The following is a 16,827-nucleotide window of genomic DNA, read 5'->3' on the forward strand; positions in this document are numbered from 1 at the left end:
TTCATCTCAAAGGCGACAAACGAGTCATTTAAGGGTTTTAGTGACCAGTAAAACACATGTTTTCCTTGCGACAGGGTAGAAAGTTGCTTGCTCTGGGTGGGAGAAATGGGACTGGAGATATTTGCCCCTTCAGCGGCTGCTGTAGAAATCCAGGTGAAACGTGATACGGCAATTTTTAGACTTTGAAATTTTTACATGAGAAGGTAAAATAACTAAACCCTATTTAGGTTCAGATTTGTTCTTTATTGATGTAGGCATCTCAAAAACCAAAAATATGGTTAAAATCTAACACGGGCAAGATATGATGAAACTGATGCTTATAGTAGCCAGTTTCTAAGATTATTTAAGCAGCCAATTTTCTAAGATTATTTTACAGTAGTTTTCACATAAAGATACTCGCTGGAACAAATGTACATTCATATGATTTGAAACTCTGTAATTTCAACTAACTGCATGATTGAACTTCCTGGTCTCCCACAAGGCTCTCTTCAGTGGAGACTGTTAAAAAAATACATGACAGGGGACACCTGGGTGGCTCAGCTAAGTGTCCCACTCCTGGTTTCAGCTCAGGTTGTGATCTCAGGGGCTCCATGCTGACAGGGCAGAGCCTGCTTGGGATTCTCTCTCCTCTCTCTACCCCTCCCCCCTCTCGTGCGCACATGTGCACCTCTGTGTGCACTTGCTCTCTCAAATAAACTTTAAAAAATAAAAATAAAAATAAATGATAAATACATGACAGGATTGGTCATTCTCCACTCTCAAGCAGACAGGTTAATGATACTTCAGTGGATTTTGTGGCTGAAATCTTTAGGAGAATTGAATATTTGTCAAACTGGTGATGCACTGTTACATATTAATTGCTGTCTACATTTTTCCCCATGTTTTTCCCCTTTTCATCAAAGGACAAGAGGAATTTCCTTCGTGACCCTCCAGCTGGAGTGCAGTTTAATTTTGACTTTGATCAGATGTACCCTGTTGCCCTGATCATGCTCCAAGAGGACGAGCTGCTGAGTAGGATGAGATTTGCCCTTGTTCCTAAACTGTAAGTAAGCAGTGTGTTCCTGAGCCAGAGCTATGCTGCTCACACAGCACATATTGGCATTTTCTAGTGGCCTTGGTCATATGCAGAGTGTCGGGGCAGAATCCTGGAGCGGGGGCCAGAGCAGTTTCCTGTTCCGTCTTCATGAAAATAGGCTCTGTGGCCCTTCAGCTGGTGTGCATGCGCTCTGTCTCTGTCTCTTTCTTTCTCTCTCTCTCTCTCTCTCTCTCTCTCTCTCTCTCTCTCTCACACACACACACACACACACACACACACACACACACACAGCCATAGAATCGAAACTGAGAGTGGGCCTAACAGGAAATTTGGGGTGGAGATAAGATGTGCTGTTTTATCCCCAGTTAGAAGCTAGAACACAGTTTCCGATAGAAACAACCAACGTGCCGTGTCTTCCAAATAAAATTAAGGTCCCCAGGGCTCATTAGGACCTGGCCCACCACCTTTTTACACTCTGGCTCTGCTCTCTAGCAACAGTGTTCTTGTTCTCCTTCCCACCTGAAGTTTTCCTCTGCCCACAGGCCTTGTTCTCCTCTGAAAGTCTTGCTTGTCCTTCAGCTCCCGTGCAAGCATAATGTCTTCAGGGACACAGCCCTGACCGGGATCAGCAGAGGCCCCCCACGGTGGGTGGGTCTCCTCCCTTCCCTTCTGCCATCATGGGCTCTTGCTCACCTTTTTTAATTCCAATTCCTTGTTTTGAATCTATTGCATTTTTAGTCCATGATCTTTCTTACTCCGTGAGCTTTCCGTTATTATAGCACTCTATTCTTTTTGGATGGGTGCAGTATCTTCCTGGTCTCTGAGAACCTAGTTTTCTTGAAATACCCTTTTGTCTCGGTGCTTTTCTTGAATTTTTGTGTTTGTTTTGGGCTCTGTGATTCATGTTGCAGACTTTCCTTATCCGTCCTTCTTCGTATCTGAAGGCACCCTGCAGAAAGGGCACTTAGAGCTGTGCGTTCCCACAGGCCTTTCGGGCAGGGTGGCTTCCCTGAGAGGACTCCACCTCCTGCCTGACCAGTCTCAGCCACGCCAGCTGCCTGAGTGTGGAGTGGCTCAGCTCACAGTGAACCGTGGCTCTCTGTTGCATGGAAGCACAGTCCCCAGCTGGAAGGGGCAGTGCGGGAGTCAGCCAGCTCGCTGCTCCTCTGGGGCCTCACCACCATGCCTCCTGTCTCGAGCCCGACCTGCACCCGGCCTTCTGAGACGCCTGTGCCTCCCGTCCCTGGTTCTGTCCGAGCGCACCCCGGGTGAACCGGCCCGTTCTCGCCAGCCGCCCTTCCTGCAGGCGGCTTACCACAGCTTTCTCCGGTCTACAGAGTAGATTGCTGCTGGCCCATCAGCCTTTCCCCTTCCACTGTGCTTTCCTCGCCAGTTCTCTCTGTCCTGGGGGGTTTGATTTACGTAATTCCTTTTCTATTATTTTAGAATGGCTCAAATCTCATTACAAATCTAATCCTTAGACTGTGTCCAAAATAGCTATTTTGGGGGCACCTGGCTGGCATAACTCTCAATCTCTGGGTTGTGAGTTCAAGCCCCATGTTGGGTGTAGAGATGACTTAAAAATAAATAGGTAGATAGGTGGATAGATAAAGTAGCTATTTTTAGTGAAGAATATATAAAAAAATTATCAACTGATCTTTTTTTCACTATTATGCTCACAAAACCCCGAGAGTTGGCTTTTGAACAGTTCATGTGTATATATCTGATAGAAGCTCTTTCATCTTGGAATTTGAGGTTGTACCTATTCTGAATAACTGCCTCTTTCTGAGAGACGAGTAGCAAAGCTCTGGGGTTTGGGTGGGCCTTGTACCTGAAGGCTCCATCAACTTGAAGACCATTCAAATCACCTTGGGTCACACAGCGGGCTCTCTGCCAATGCTCTCAGGACGGTCCCGAGACCCCGAGGCAGTGGGGCATGTGGCCCAGGGTTACGCATGGCAGGCATGTGGCTAGGTGTCCACAGCGTTGGTTAGTGACAATTCTGGATGCCTTCTTACTGCTGACAGTAATTTTAGAGTCTTGAAAAGATTGGGAGAATTGGTATTTGGCAAGTAGTATTTCTGGTTTGTTGCTAGCTAGTTAAATGGTCTATTGAGTAATATAATTCCAGTTTCCTATTGCTAATTCTGTTAGGGATCATTTAGAAATTAGGGTTATCATTTTTTATAAGTCTTTACCTGTTAGAAATGCTTACTGAAATATTTGTGGATGGAAGGATGTGATATCTGGCATTGCCTTAAAATATTCCAACCCATACCCAGAGAAGGGCATGTGTGGAAAAGAGAGGGACAGACATGAAGTGTGATTGGCAAAATGCTGGTGATTGCTGGTTAGGTCACAGGTACAGGGGTCTTCTTTGTCCTAGTCTCTCCACTTTTTTTTTTGTTGTTGAAATTTCCATAATAAAACACATGAGCCATCACACACAAATCTAGGACTCCTGCTTTGGTCCTTTGAGACACTTTTTCTAAGCAGAAGCCATCACTAACCGGGGAACAATTTAGAAAACAAATCAAAACAAACTTGCTCTGTATTTCAAAATGCCTCCTAGTGTGTTAACGCTTCCCTGTGACAGCAGGGCTGGTATGAGACGGGCCCTGCTCTTGCATCACAGACGCCCTCTGAGGTCTTTACTCTGACAAAGCAGAGAAATCACAAGTCCTTTGGCCTTGGACTGTGACCTATGCTCATTGTTTCCCAGAGGGTATTCACAGCATACTAGTGCCTGAAAATAGTTCATGAAAGCCTAAGTGATCAGATAGTAGACATTTGGGAGTTGCTAACTCCCGTGGTTTTCTTTATCACAGAGCTTCTCAGAACCTTTATATGTCATCTGCATTGTGACTCTCCAGAGGGTCACGGAGTGTTTCTATAGTGTGCCTCCGTGACCACTTCCTTGTCCATCAAGAGGGAGAAGGTCTGGGAAAGAAAACAGTCCAGATGCTTAGCTTTATTGAGAGAACGAAGATTGCCCGTAATCTGTTGTAGATTGCCTGCATACCTGTTTCATTTTGGACTTTTCATAGAGGTCAGAATTAAGAGTGACCTTGAAAATATTCAGGGAGCTCACTACCTCCTGGGTAGCTAAGCTCCCTTCTGTCTCAACGTGATGTTAACAGTTGAAGATTTTTTAACTTAACTGGGTAAAGAGCCCCAGTTGTTTTCTTTGTTCCCCAGGTGTCTTCATCTCTGTATCCCCTCAACATCCAGGTGCTTACCGGTCCAAAAGTGAGTCCTCCGAAAGGAATGTAAAGTGCTGTCTGCCTGCAGTAGAGCACACTAGAGTGTACCTTGGGTCGCTCTGTAATGCCACCTAATGTTCTGTTAGCTATTCTCACGGCTGCAGCATACTGTTGTTTGCTCAGGTAAACTTGTGCTTGACTGTAACCCCTCGCCAACTGCTGTTAAGCTGGGTCTCCCTCCTGCCAAACTAGTTCCAGGAGATGTTCTAAGAAAAAGAGAGTTGTGAGACCACACGAGGTTGGGACATGCTAACTTGGCATCGAGTAGGAACTTAAGTAAGAGGTCATTATTCCTGTGACCATCTGTGTTGGCAGATAATCTGGCTTATTCGTCCCTGAATCACCTGGCACGGGGTCTGATGCCTGTGGCACTCGGTGAACATGGGTGGAATTAATGAAAGAAAACATGGGCTGCGTCTAGCAGCACGTCAGCTTCTTATCTAGCCCAGCTTGTGTCGCTAATCTTGTATTTTGCCCCAGTCACTGAAAAAGCTCGTCTCCTGGCCCAGCTTCACCAGTCACAGATGTGGCAACCCTAAGGCAGGTCCTGTCCTCATCCGTAAGCCTGGGTCTCAGAATTTTCTTAGTTCTCATTGATACTCTTCTCCTCCTTCAAAATCTTTTTCAGTTATACTTTCTTCCTCAGGTTTCTCCCCATTCTAAGACCCTGCATCCATCCCTTCTAGTAAACCGGGAGATAGAGACACATTCTCCCACCCTTTTATGACTTATAGCAACATGTTCTGGGAACACAAAATGCGTGACTCCTCCAGTACGTGTGCCCCTGCACAACTCCGCGGGTCACCAAAGCCATGCTGGTTCAGTGACCTGGTGGGGAGGGGAGTGCATTTTATGTTTTTTGTTGAGTTTTGTTCTGCCTTCCACCCTGAGATCTTTAATTGCTCTGAGGTAAGCATACTCATCAATGTTTATTATTATTTTATTTAAACAATCACACCTTTATGTAGAAAGATTGGATGTATAACATGAAAACTTTTTTCTCACTCACTTGAGACCTAATGCTCCATCATTCCTGAATGCTTTAATGTCTATTTCCTACGAATAAGGCTTCTCCTGCATAAACACCTTGTAACCACCTGAATCAGGAAATGGTCACTTATGCATTATTACCTTCTGATTCTCAGACCCCTTTCAAGTTTCATGGGGTTGTTTTTTTTGTTTTGGGGGGTATTTTTTGAGAGAAAGAGTGAGCAGGGAAGGGGGAGAGGGAGAGAGAGAATCCCAAGCAGGCTCCATACCTAGTGCACAGCCCAACGCGGGGCTCCATCCCACAACCGTGAGACAGCAACCTGAGCCAAAATCAAGATTCGGGTGCTTAACCAACTGAGCCACCCAGGCACCATCTACCTTTTTCTTTTCTTTCTTTTTTTTTTTTTTTTTTTAAGTAATTTCCACACCCAGCATGGGGCTCGGACTCACAGCCCCAAGATCAAGAGTCACATGCTCTACCGACTGAGCCAGCCAGGCACCCAACCGCATTCAAGTTTTACCATTTGTCCCAGTGTCCTCTGTACTAGCAAAAGGATCTAGTACAGGCTCAATTGTTGCATTTAGTTTTCATGTCTCATTGGTCTCCTTCAATCTATTGCATCCTATCAAGTAGTGCACGCTGCCATTTTGTCCCATTAGTGTCTACACTTTGGTCACTAGATGAAGGTGGTTTCTGCCAGACTTCTTGACTATAAAGTTATTTCTCTCCTCTTTGAAATCAGTAAGTATTTTCTGGGGAGGTATTTTGAAACTCTTTAAAACTACTGCATTCCTCATCAGACTTTGAATGTATTCATGTATTTATTTGTATCTGTATAGACTCATGGTCCTGTTTTATGCAATGGATATAATCTGTTGCTATCGTTATTTATTTTGATGCTCAAATTATCACCAACTTGGCCAGTGGGAGCCCATTCAAGTTGGTTTCTGTGTCTTTTTGACTCATCCTCATTTTTTGAGTGCTTTCTTACTTTCTGGTATGAAGTAGTTTAGGCTCATCTTGTTCTTTCCCTGCTGTAACCCTGGAATTGGCTATTTACCCAAAAAACTCTGATTCATTTTAGTGGAAAATGGTATATAGACACCAAGATCTGAGCACTTAGGCATGCTCATTTCTATTGAGGTGTCACTACTCCTTGGTTCACTCAGTGGACAGAGCTGGGGAATATTTGTGTGCTCATGTATATACATATATACTCATTTGTATCTCTACTAAATGAAAACTATGTATTCATAGTGCTACCTCACAACAAGGATCATTCTAGAACTTTCTCTTTCAATGTTTCTCATTCCCTTTCCTGACTGTGAGAAACTTGGTTCCGACTATCCTTAATATTTTTACTTAATTGATCAACCCCCTGCATGTAACCAGTCTTCCATTTTCACCACCACCCCCTTCCCTGCTCAGACATACCCCTCTCTCAGCTCAGGCTGTCACTCCCCATTCCACGCCACCCCCACGTGGACCCTTACCTTACAGGACTTGGTCACCAGCACCCCCTGCCAGGTGATTTTTCACATGCAGACAAGTAACGCCCCTAAACGTCTCTTCCCACCTCTGCTAAAACAAATAGCCCCTGCATGTGTTTGTATGTGTTGCGTGCATTCTCAAATGTGTCATTGTCTGTCTTGAAAAGCGTGAGGGAAGAAGTGTTTTGGAGGAACTACTTTTACCGCGTCTCCCTGATAAAGCAGTCAGCCCAGCTCACCGCCCTGGCCGCCCAGCAGCAGGCCGCCGGGAAGGAGGAGAAGAGCCACGGCAGAGACGAAGACTTGCCAATGACAGGTATGCTGGGAGAAGACTTGACTCAGTGTAAAACAAAGAGTTACTGTAAAAATATTTTTAACTCAGAGACTCTCATGAGCTTGTCATCTTGTGTATACCAAAAATGTCATTGTCATCTTCTGGAAAATTCTTTCTTTTCCCGAGGAAAGAGTCATTCTCCTTGCCCTCTCTCTGACCCTGCTCCTACGTCTTCCCCCAAGCTCTCCTTTCCTTCACTTTCTTTTTCTTGTTCTTCGGGTTTTTTATCTCTTCCTTTTTATTTCTCCCTTAGTCACTAGTCCTCTTTCCATCTCTTTCTTGGCCCTTTACCGCATAGCATTTCATAGCCTGTGTCCTCCACCGATTCAGGCCATCGCTTTTCTTGGTTTTTCTACCTTCTGTTCAAGCTGGTGTTCTCCTAGTACTGTAATCTGTAGAGCTCCATTCCACTCCAGGTTGCCAGTGTCTGACTCAGACCGAGGCACCGTCCCATTGCACATTGCACTCTTGGGACAATTGACCCCTCATTGCTGGGGAAGTGTTTTAAAATATTAGCAACAAGTGAAGATCTGTAATAGCAATTAAAATAAGAATGGTATTTTATGTCACATTTGTCACGTTTAATGAACACCTGTGTATAGGTGCTAATTACAACTAGAGACTTACCTGTTCATAGAATTTTAAATAATTAAGCAAAACCATGTATCCTAAGGCACAGGCTGTACAGACCACTAGAAAAGAACTTGACACTGCACTTAGGGTCAGGGAAGTGGAATGAGGTTGCTCTACACAGTACAATTTGGCATTTTGCATATAAAGAATCCCAGTTGTGTATTATTCTTTGCTTTTTGTTTTCATTAATTTTATTGGGAAATGCCATGTAACCAAATACTGCCTGTGTAACAAAACAGGCTTAAGACAGGGTTCGATAAAGACTATACACCTAGTAAGGTTCACAAGGTAGAAAATGCTGTGACTGAGCATTGCACTTTGCTTTGTGCTTTCTAGCATTCGTGACAAAAGGAAAATCTGATAAATAACTGAATTCTCATTATCCTAAAAGAAGGAGTATAACTCTTCCTGAATTTGACTTCGGCTAACACTGAGGTCAAAATTTATTTCTTGCTTGGAAATCTTAAAAGAGGTGCATCAAATAGGATGACCTGTAAAAATATCCCCAAAAGAAAGAGGTTGAGATGGTGTCACCTAGCTTTTTCTTAAAAGCATAACATAAAAGCTCATTTATGAAAATTATTTAGTATCGTCATATTTGTGGCTACTTTAGTTGTTACTATAATATGTATTTGGAATTGAATCAAGCCATTTTTATCTCTTTTATTCTCACTTCTTAGAGGCAGTACGGCCCAAAACACCGCCTGTCGTAATCAAATCTCAGCTTAAAACTCAAGAGGTAATACAGTTTTACATTGTACCTAGTAGTTGATGTCTGGAAGTGAAGTAACTCTGTGTTAACTGTCTCAGATCCCATTTGAAACTACTTATGAATACGGGTCTTAGCTGTTTTGAAGAGGGTTCCAGCAGTTGTACAGTTAGGGACATGTAGCTGAGACCTAAGGCGGTTCCTTGGCATCGGTCATTCTAGATGTGCTCTCAGGAATTGGACCTAATGACTGGAGTGGCCCGAACTGAGGGAGAGCATAGTGGATTCAGGTGGTAGCTCATCTGGTACCCACACAGCTGTGTAGGTTAGAAGGCCGGAGAACAGCGAGCATCCGACTAGTGGAGGAAGGACATGAAAGTGATGTTGTGCTAAATGCCACGTAGAAAACCATTCTAAGCTCGTTTGTTGCATTTCAGGATGAAGAGGAGATTTCTACCAGCCCAGGGGTTTCTGAGTTTGTCAGCGATGCCTTTGATAGCTGTAACTTAAATCAGGAGGATCTAAGGAAGGAAATGGAGCAACTGGTTCTTGACAAAAAAGAGGAGGAGACAGCCGTAGTAGAAGGTACCAAACAAAGCAAATAGCTGTGCTCTTTTCCAGTTCCAAAGCTGGTTGTAGAAAATGTCATTCTGAAGCAGATCTACGGACATACTGTAACTTCTGCATCAGAATTGCTTCTCTGCCGTTAGAAGGTAGCTTCTAGCACGTGTGACCAGACCTCACATTCCCCTGCCTGACGCATGCACCGGAGTGTAGAGAGGAGAAACTGAGCCCAGAGAGGTTATATGATTGGTCCAAGGCACCTGAGCCCCAAGAACATGGGGACAGCAACAGGCGACAGTGCATGCCCTTTCACTTAGAGACACTGCCCTCCAGCCTTCTGCTTGGGCTTATACTTACATATAGAGGATTCTTTTCCTCATTGCTGTGTGCCACAAGAGCATTGCTTCTGGGAAGGAGCAGGCTGCCTTCAAAAAACAAAAAGAATTTCGAGACAAAGTACAAGTGGAAGGAGGGGAGGCTGCTTTCTTTGGCACATCAGGGCGAACGACTGGCTTTCTACTGGATGAAAAGCAAAGGCTCAGGTTAATCATCATCACATTAAGAGTGTTTATGAAGCCTTCTGAGGTTTCAAATGCACCCAGAGAGTCAGCTATTCACCCGGTTGTATAGAGAGCACCCGTGAGAAAAGTAGCCTCCCAGAGGTGAACCGGAACCCTGTTTGCGCACCACGGAGGGACTCTGGGGGAGAGGCTTGGGAAGGGAGGTGGAGGGAAGAGCTTCTGGGGGAAAGAGAAGGCCAGAGGGGAAGTGAAAACTCGGGCTCACTAGGTGCCTCAGACCCCTCCCACCCCCATCTGTTTTCTGATAAAGCTGGCTGCCGGACCCCTCGCGAGGACAGCACGCAAGAGCCCCACGAGCCCCGTGTGTTGTAGGCAGTCCTAGGGCAGGCTGTGCACCGCTTCCCGTTTTGCCGGCGATGGCTGGTAGCAGAGGCCCCACAGGAAACTGGAAGTCTCCCTGCAGCAGGATTCATTAGGTGCTGGCTGGCTGCTCTGAGCAATCTGTTCTTTCACTGAATTCCTGCCCGATTTTTAATTTGGACCACGTAATATTCTTATACATATTCATTATCTTGCCCCCGCACCTAAACTGTAAGTTCTTCAAGGGAGTTACACCTTGTTCTTGTTATCCCCACGGTACCCCACCAACATGGAGTCTGGCACCCGGTAAGCAGCATACTGTGTCCTTTCCCTTGAGGTCCTGCTGCCAAAAAAATTAAAAATTTGGTTTTGGTTTTTCTTTTCTCTATAGCTACTAAGTTTAAGGTTTTTTTAAAAAATAAAAATGGGGGCACCTGGCGGGCTCAGTCACTGGAGCGTGTGACCCTTGATCTCAGGGTTGTGAGTTCAAGCCCCATGTTGGCCATAGAGATCACTTAAAAATGAAATCAATTTTAGCCTTGCTTTTTAAATAGCTGGTTTGTTTGTTTTCTGTTTTTTTTTTTTTTTTTTTTTTTTATTTTTGGGACAGAGAGAGACAGAGCATGAACGGGGGAGGGGCAGAGAGAGAGGGAGACACAGAATCGGAAACAGGCTCCAGGCTCCGAGCCATCAGCCCAGAGCCTGACACGGGGCTCGAACTCACGGACCGCGAGATCGTGACCTGGCTGAAGTCGGACGCTTAACCGACTGCGCCACCCAGGCGCCCCTGTTTTCTGTTTTTTAACACAACATAGCAGATGCCTTCTCGTCTACATACATACATGCATGTACATACGTACGTACGTACGTACACACACACACCCCCCCACCCACCTCCCCCCCCCCCCCCATATTGAGTGTCCAAGCAGAAAGTTGCGGTTCTGAAGGTCGGCTCGGAAGAGGAATAAACCCAGTGTGAGGGGCCAGGCTTCAGCAGGAGACCTCCTGACTTCAGGTTCTGGTAATTGTTGCCGATCTAGGGAGACCACTGCTAACGTGCTTTCACAGAAACTGAAGCCTCCGGATCTGCCTCCGTCTGTATGTCTGTTGCTACCAAACTGTGTGTTCTTAGGCAAGCCACTTAACCTCTCTAAGCCTCTGTTTTCCACCATGTAAAATATGCAGCAGTATATCTAGTCCCTGGATTGTTCTCAGGGTGAAAGAAAAAAAGTGGTATGTAGAAAGCAGTTAGTACAGTGCCTGGCCCTGAGTGCTCAAGAAACATTAGCTGTTTTTTTCTGCCATCGTCGTCATTGATAGCAGTAAAAATCAGTTTGCAACCGCATATTAATTATCAATTATCCACTTAAATATAAGGAAAAGCAGAGGTTTTAGTAAAGCAAAATAACACCTGAACTTAGGGCTCTTAACAAGTTTATCTTTCTAATCCTATTTCCCTTTGGTTATTGTTAAAATTTGGTCCACTTTTCTGAGCACACGCAGTGAGGAAACCTGAGACGTTAAACGTTACCATGGCAGGGACTTCCACAGGTAATTATACGCGACCGAATTGTTAAAACTGGCCTTATGAATCTTTACCTTCTCAATTGTTTCTTTCAGAGGAGTCTGCAGATTGGGAAAAAGAACTACAACAGGAATTGCAAGAATATGAAGTGGTGACAGAATCAGAGAAACGAGATGAAAACTGGGATAAGGAAATAGAGAAAATGCTGCAGGAGGAAAATTAGCTCTTTCCTGAAATAAAATAATAATCCTTAACATTCTATTAACTGACATTAAATTCTAGATGATGACGCTCGCTGAATTAGAAGGCAGAGAAGATTGGTATAACTTTATGAAATTCAAAATTATTCTTTTTTCAAGCTGAAACTTGCCTTTTCTGCTTTTAAAAAAAACATAGGACAGTTATTCTAATATTCAAAAAGAGATGTTTTATGTAATATTTCTTTAATATAAATCTAGTTAGAGATGTTCATGTAGTCAGGATGGTATCTTTGCCACAGAAACGCTTTTCCGTGAGGTCAGAATTATAATTTATTCTTCAATTGTGGTTTTCTAAACATTTGTACTTCTTGTTGCATTTTCATTGCTACATACAGTACTTAATGGATTGATAACTATCAAAATGACCAAATTGTACCAAAGAACTTAAAAAGAAGCACTTTCAAGACTATTTTTTTGCTAGATATTTTCTAAAATTCCATCTAGAAACCTAAGGATAAGATAATTGTTAATTTTAATGGTATAAACATCACACAATTTGACATTGAGAAATACTGTGCAAAAACATTTTTTTCCCCCCTCTGGGGCCTTTTCTTTCTTTCTTATTGTTTGTTTGTTTGTTTGTTTGTTTGTTTAACTATACCACACTTAATATTTTTGCTTTCCTAAATTTCACATCACGGTTTTTGTAGAAAGCGGGGCATTTCGTCCTTTTTATATTAATGATCTTCAAGAAGCCCATTCACCTTACAGTCTCTTGTTTTTGTGAAAATCATCACCACATATAAATGTTTCAGCTTTGTTTGTCTTAATTAAACTGTCAGTCTTTATGAAAGTGTGTTCCTCTGAGTACAACTTAGGGAACTTCACTGCTCAATCCCACCACACCAGCAGGCCCGTGTTCATAGACTATGGTTATTTTAAAAGAACAAGGTGGCTTAATGTCACAACACTTCCAAGGCATTTACTTCCTGAAACTTTTATATTTTGCAAGGAACCTTTATTTCATACAAGGGAAGAGGATTATGACAATCCTTTATAGGAAAAATGTACATATTTATACTGTGGACACCATAAAAATTAGTCCCTGGTCCTCTGGCAAAGGTATAGTCAATGAGAGAACTGGGTCCAAGAGCTTTGCTCTTGTTTGGAGCTTGGTGTACACGCTTGTGAGTGAACCAGACTGTCTCGGTAGGATCCCTTGGATTATAGCAATAAACGCACGTACTCTACGAAACCACTGACCCCACTGTCAAGGGATTTCCACTGCGGTGTCACAGTTGCTGATTACTGAGTTCGGGTTCAGAGACTGTGATTGGCAACTTCTAAAATAACCCTGTTGAGGGGAAAATTTGGTTTGTTTGTTTTTAATCAAGTTTTCTGGAGGGCAAGAAACACGTAAAATGCCTTTAAGTAGCTGAAAAGCCTGGATGTAAGCAGATCAGAATATGATAGCACTTAGCTCTTATATGCACTAGCATTCATATTGTTGAATAAACAGAAAAAAAGCTTTCAGAGAAAGTAAAAAAAAACTTAAAATGACAATAGACATGTTACAGTTATTACTGTCAACTTTACATTATACTCTTATTGCATTTAAAAACAACCTAACTGCCACTGCTCTATGAAAATAAAAGGATAAAATGATTTTATACACAGCATAAAAATACAGTTATGCTCTATTTTTATGATTCAAATAGGAGTAAACTTATGCTTTTATAAATGACACAGGTAACTGAAGTGTATTCCTTTTTTTTTTTTTAATATTTTTGAGAGAGTGCTTGTGGGGGAGGGGCAGAGAGAGGGGGAGAGAGGATCCCAAGCAGGCTCTGTGCTGACAGCAGCGAGCCCGATGTGGGGCTCGAACTCAGGAACCGTGACATCATTATCTGAGCTGAAGTCGGATGCTCAAGCGACTGAGCCACCCAGGTGCCCCTGAAGTGTATTCTTTTAAAGGGAGAAATAATTTGTAACTGTGTTTAGTGAAAGATTTGTATTTATTACATGCCTTGGGGGTAGCCAACAAGCTATACTGAGCCTAAGAACACGCAAGCTTCTTAGAACGCTGACATGGAAACCTACTTCTTCACTCCGTGGGGATTATACCTCACTACTCAGAGTGCGGCCCAGGAGCCAGCAGTGGCCTGCCCTGGGAGTTTGCTACGATTGCAGGGTCTCGGGCCCGGCCACAGATTTGCTGCCCCAGGTTGCACGTTACCAAGATCCTCCGGGATTAGAATGGGCTTTACAGGGGCGCCTGACTATTTCAGTCAGTGGGGCGTGCGACTCTTGATCTCAGGGTTGTGAGTCCCAGCCCCACGTTGAGTGTAGAGATTACTTAAAAATAAGTCTTTGGGGGGGGAAAAAGGATGAACTTTACAGTTTGAGGCACATTGGACTAACGTACTAAGGCACTCAGGGCAGCCAAGGTTGTTGGTGCTTTTTACTTTTCCCTTTCCACTAGCGTCCTTGGATGATGGTATCTTTCTAGCTGGTGTTACAGACCCCTCTGCTGTTCCAGGTTTCCAGGGGGACCAGGACTACTCCTGTTCAGTCAGATATCTCTAATATCACACATTCCAGAGGAAAATGACAACACTACAAAGTGCAGAGATCGGGCTCTCTGCGAACTGCTTCACACGTTGATGAGTTTTCTCTGAGGTTCTTGAGCGATATCAGAGGGCTCATGTCCCCTGAAGGCTAAAAAGGATGATGGGTGGCGCCGTGTATGGCATGTTTATGCACATGAAATCAAGTAAAAATAGTCGAAAGGGTAGTAGAGTATCAACCTATGTCTTTAAAGCCAATTTTCGGTACATGAGTGTTACTATGCAGAAATTTGCACTGTGTTTATTTGTAGTCCCAGCAGTTTATGGCAAGCGGGTGAAAACCGTTGCTGCAGCCAACTCAGTCACAAGGTCGGAACTCCATTTGTGCAAGAGTGGTAACTCCTACAAAGTGGGAAATCTCCATTTGTAATTTTTGAAAAGTTAAACCAAAGAACCTTATCTTTTAGGAAATAAAGCAGCAATTATACTTGTGACTTACAGTGCTTTCAGATGCCCTACAGTAACCAAGATGGTTTTTCATGCTCAAACTATTACAAATAGGATTTTTAGGACATTTTAAAGGTTTACAAAACAACAACAACAACAAAAACCCCTCATGATCACATCTACCTTGCAATGTTTCATTTCCCTCCTTGACTGGTTTGGTATAAAAATCAGGACTGTGAATGTGCTTCTATAATTTTTTTTTAATGTTTTTTTTACGTTTATTTTTGAGACAGAGACAGAGCATGAACGGGGGAGGGTAGGAGAGAGAGGGAGACACAGAATCTGAAACAGGCTCCAGGCTCTGAGCTGTCAGCCCAGAGCCCGACGCGGGCCTCGAACTCACGGACCGCGAGATCACTACCTGAGCCGAAGTCGGCCGCCCAACCGACTGAGCCACCCAGGTGCCCCAATATAATTTAAATAATTTGATAGAGTTCTTTCCAGTAATAGTGAGATTTTTCCCTCCATTTTAAAGTAAAGATAAACCTTTTTCATCTGTGAAAATTAGGTGCATTTAATTTTAGCAAACTATTTTTCAGCTTTTAAAAATATAAGTGGCAGAAATTTGGGTACCGTTTATATAATCAGTTTTATTGAGGGGGAAACAGTCCTTTTTAATAAATGATTATCTCCAGACTATGTTGATAGGAAAATAAAATTACAAAATGCATGTTACAATACCCGAGAAAGATGGTGCTTAGAAAACTAATGAGTCATGACAGATGACAAATATATATTCATGAAGCTTTAATCACATGCGGTTATTTCAAAGTTATCTGGTATGTAAGCTTGTGTTGTTAGGATTAAAACTGCTGCGGGGCGCCTGGGTGGCTCAGTCGGTTAAAAGTCCGACTTCAGCTCAGATCATGATCTCATGGTTCGTGAGTTCAAGCCCAGCATCAAGCTCTGTGCCAACAGCCTGGAGCCTGCTTTGGATTCTGTGTCTCCCTCCCTCTCTGCCGCTCGCCCTCATCTCCCTCTCCAAAATAAACATTAGGGAAAAAAATTAAAACTTCCTTGAGAAAGTACTGAGTTTTAAGAACACATTTTGCTTTCACTGTAGACTTCTACTCAAGTGCAGTGGGTTGTCCTTCATAATAAATCATTCTAACCCAGTCAGATCTTTCATTCTAAAGCTATCGTGGGGTTTTTCCCTCCTCCACTAGTTATAATACGTATTGATCGATCTTGTTCTTTCCTGATAACCATGATGGGCACTGATTGTGCTTTCTGCTAGCTAGAGCTAAAACTCAAGGTGAGCCAGTTCTCATTAAAGCTGAGGGAAAAAATTAAGCCTGTGACCTAACAGGGGCATCCAGCGGGCTCAGTCGGGGAGAGCATGCGACTCTTGGGGTCATGAGTTCGCATCCCACTTTGGCCCTAGAGCTTACTTAAAAAAGAAAATAAAAAAGCGTGTGACCTAATAGAACAGATCAGTTCAACGTAATAGAGGATTTTGGTGACTACTACTGATGTATCCACATGATAATCATGAAAATAGCCATTAAGAACATAATATTATTCTCTGCCATCGCTTAGTGCAAAAATCCAGATGCAGCAAAATGGCCACATCGTTCAACAATATTAACTCTTTCATGAAGACACTGTAGGCTATAAATGTGATGTGAGAACTGCGTATCCCACTACCAAAAGAGTGTGGCAGAAGATACATTAGGGCGCCTGCCTGGCTGGCTCAGTTGGAGCATGTGGCCCTTGATCTCAGCATCGTGAGTTCAAGCCCCACATTGGGTGTAGAGTTTACTTAAAAAAAAAAAAAAAAAATGCCACCAGAAAGATTAGTGTCCTTTGGTAATTGAACTAACAGAACACGTGCTTGTGAAATTAAGGCATGAAAAGAGACACTATTAAATCTGACAACACACAAAGTAATTTCATAACAAGAACCTGGGATGCACGTCTTAAGAGTCCGAAGTACCACACTTTTAGAACCGGCTGAGCCAGTAGATTTATTGGCCTAGGGCAGTGACCCTGAACTTGAGAACTACCTGGGAGCTTGAAAAATGCTGATGCCCAACCTCCACCCCCAGAGAGACTAACTGGTTCCGGATGTAGCCTGGGCGTAGGGTTTTTTTTTTTTTTTTTTTTTTTTTTTTTTTTTTTTTTTTT

General features: G+C 43.3%; 1 protein-coding gene across 1 annotated transcript in view; it reads left to right on the forward strand.

Annotated features, from left to right (window-relative positions):
• Positions 1 to 13,370, forward strand: part of SYAP1 (synapse associated protein 1) — a 31,468-nt gene extending 18,098 nt beyond the window's left edge. The window contains exons 5-9 of the mRNA XM_040468303.1: positions 903 to 1,042; positions 6,948 to 7,096; positions 8,428 to 8,486; positions 8,894 to 9,041; positions 11,522 to 13,370. Of these exons, the coding sequence (XP_040324237.1) occupies positions 903 to 1,042; positions 6,948 to 7,096; positions 8,428 to 8,486; positions 8,894 to 9,041; positions 11,522 to 11,649 (624 nt within the window). The 3' untranslated portion in view covers positions 11,650 to 13,370. The remainder of the gene's footprint in view (positions 1 to 902; positions 1,043 to 6,947; positions 7,097 to 8,427; positions 8,487 to 8,893; positions 9,042 to 11,521) is intronic.
• The last annotated feature ends 3,457 nt before the right edge of the window (positions 13,371 to 16,827 follow it).

This window comes from Herpailurus yagouaroundi, unplaced genomic scaffold, assembly GCF_014898765.1.
Source record: "Herpailurus yagouaroundi ecotype Mexico unplaced genomic scaffold, PumYag 67690, whole genome shotgun sequence".
NCBI classification, from domain to species: domain Eukaryota; kingdom Metazoa; phylum Chordata; class Mammalia; order Carnivora; family Felidae; genus Herpailurus; species Herpailurus yagouaroundi.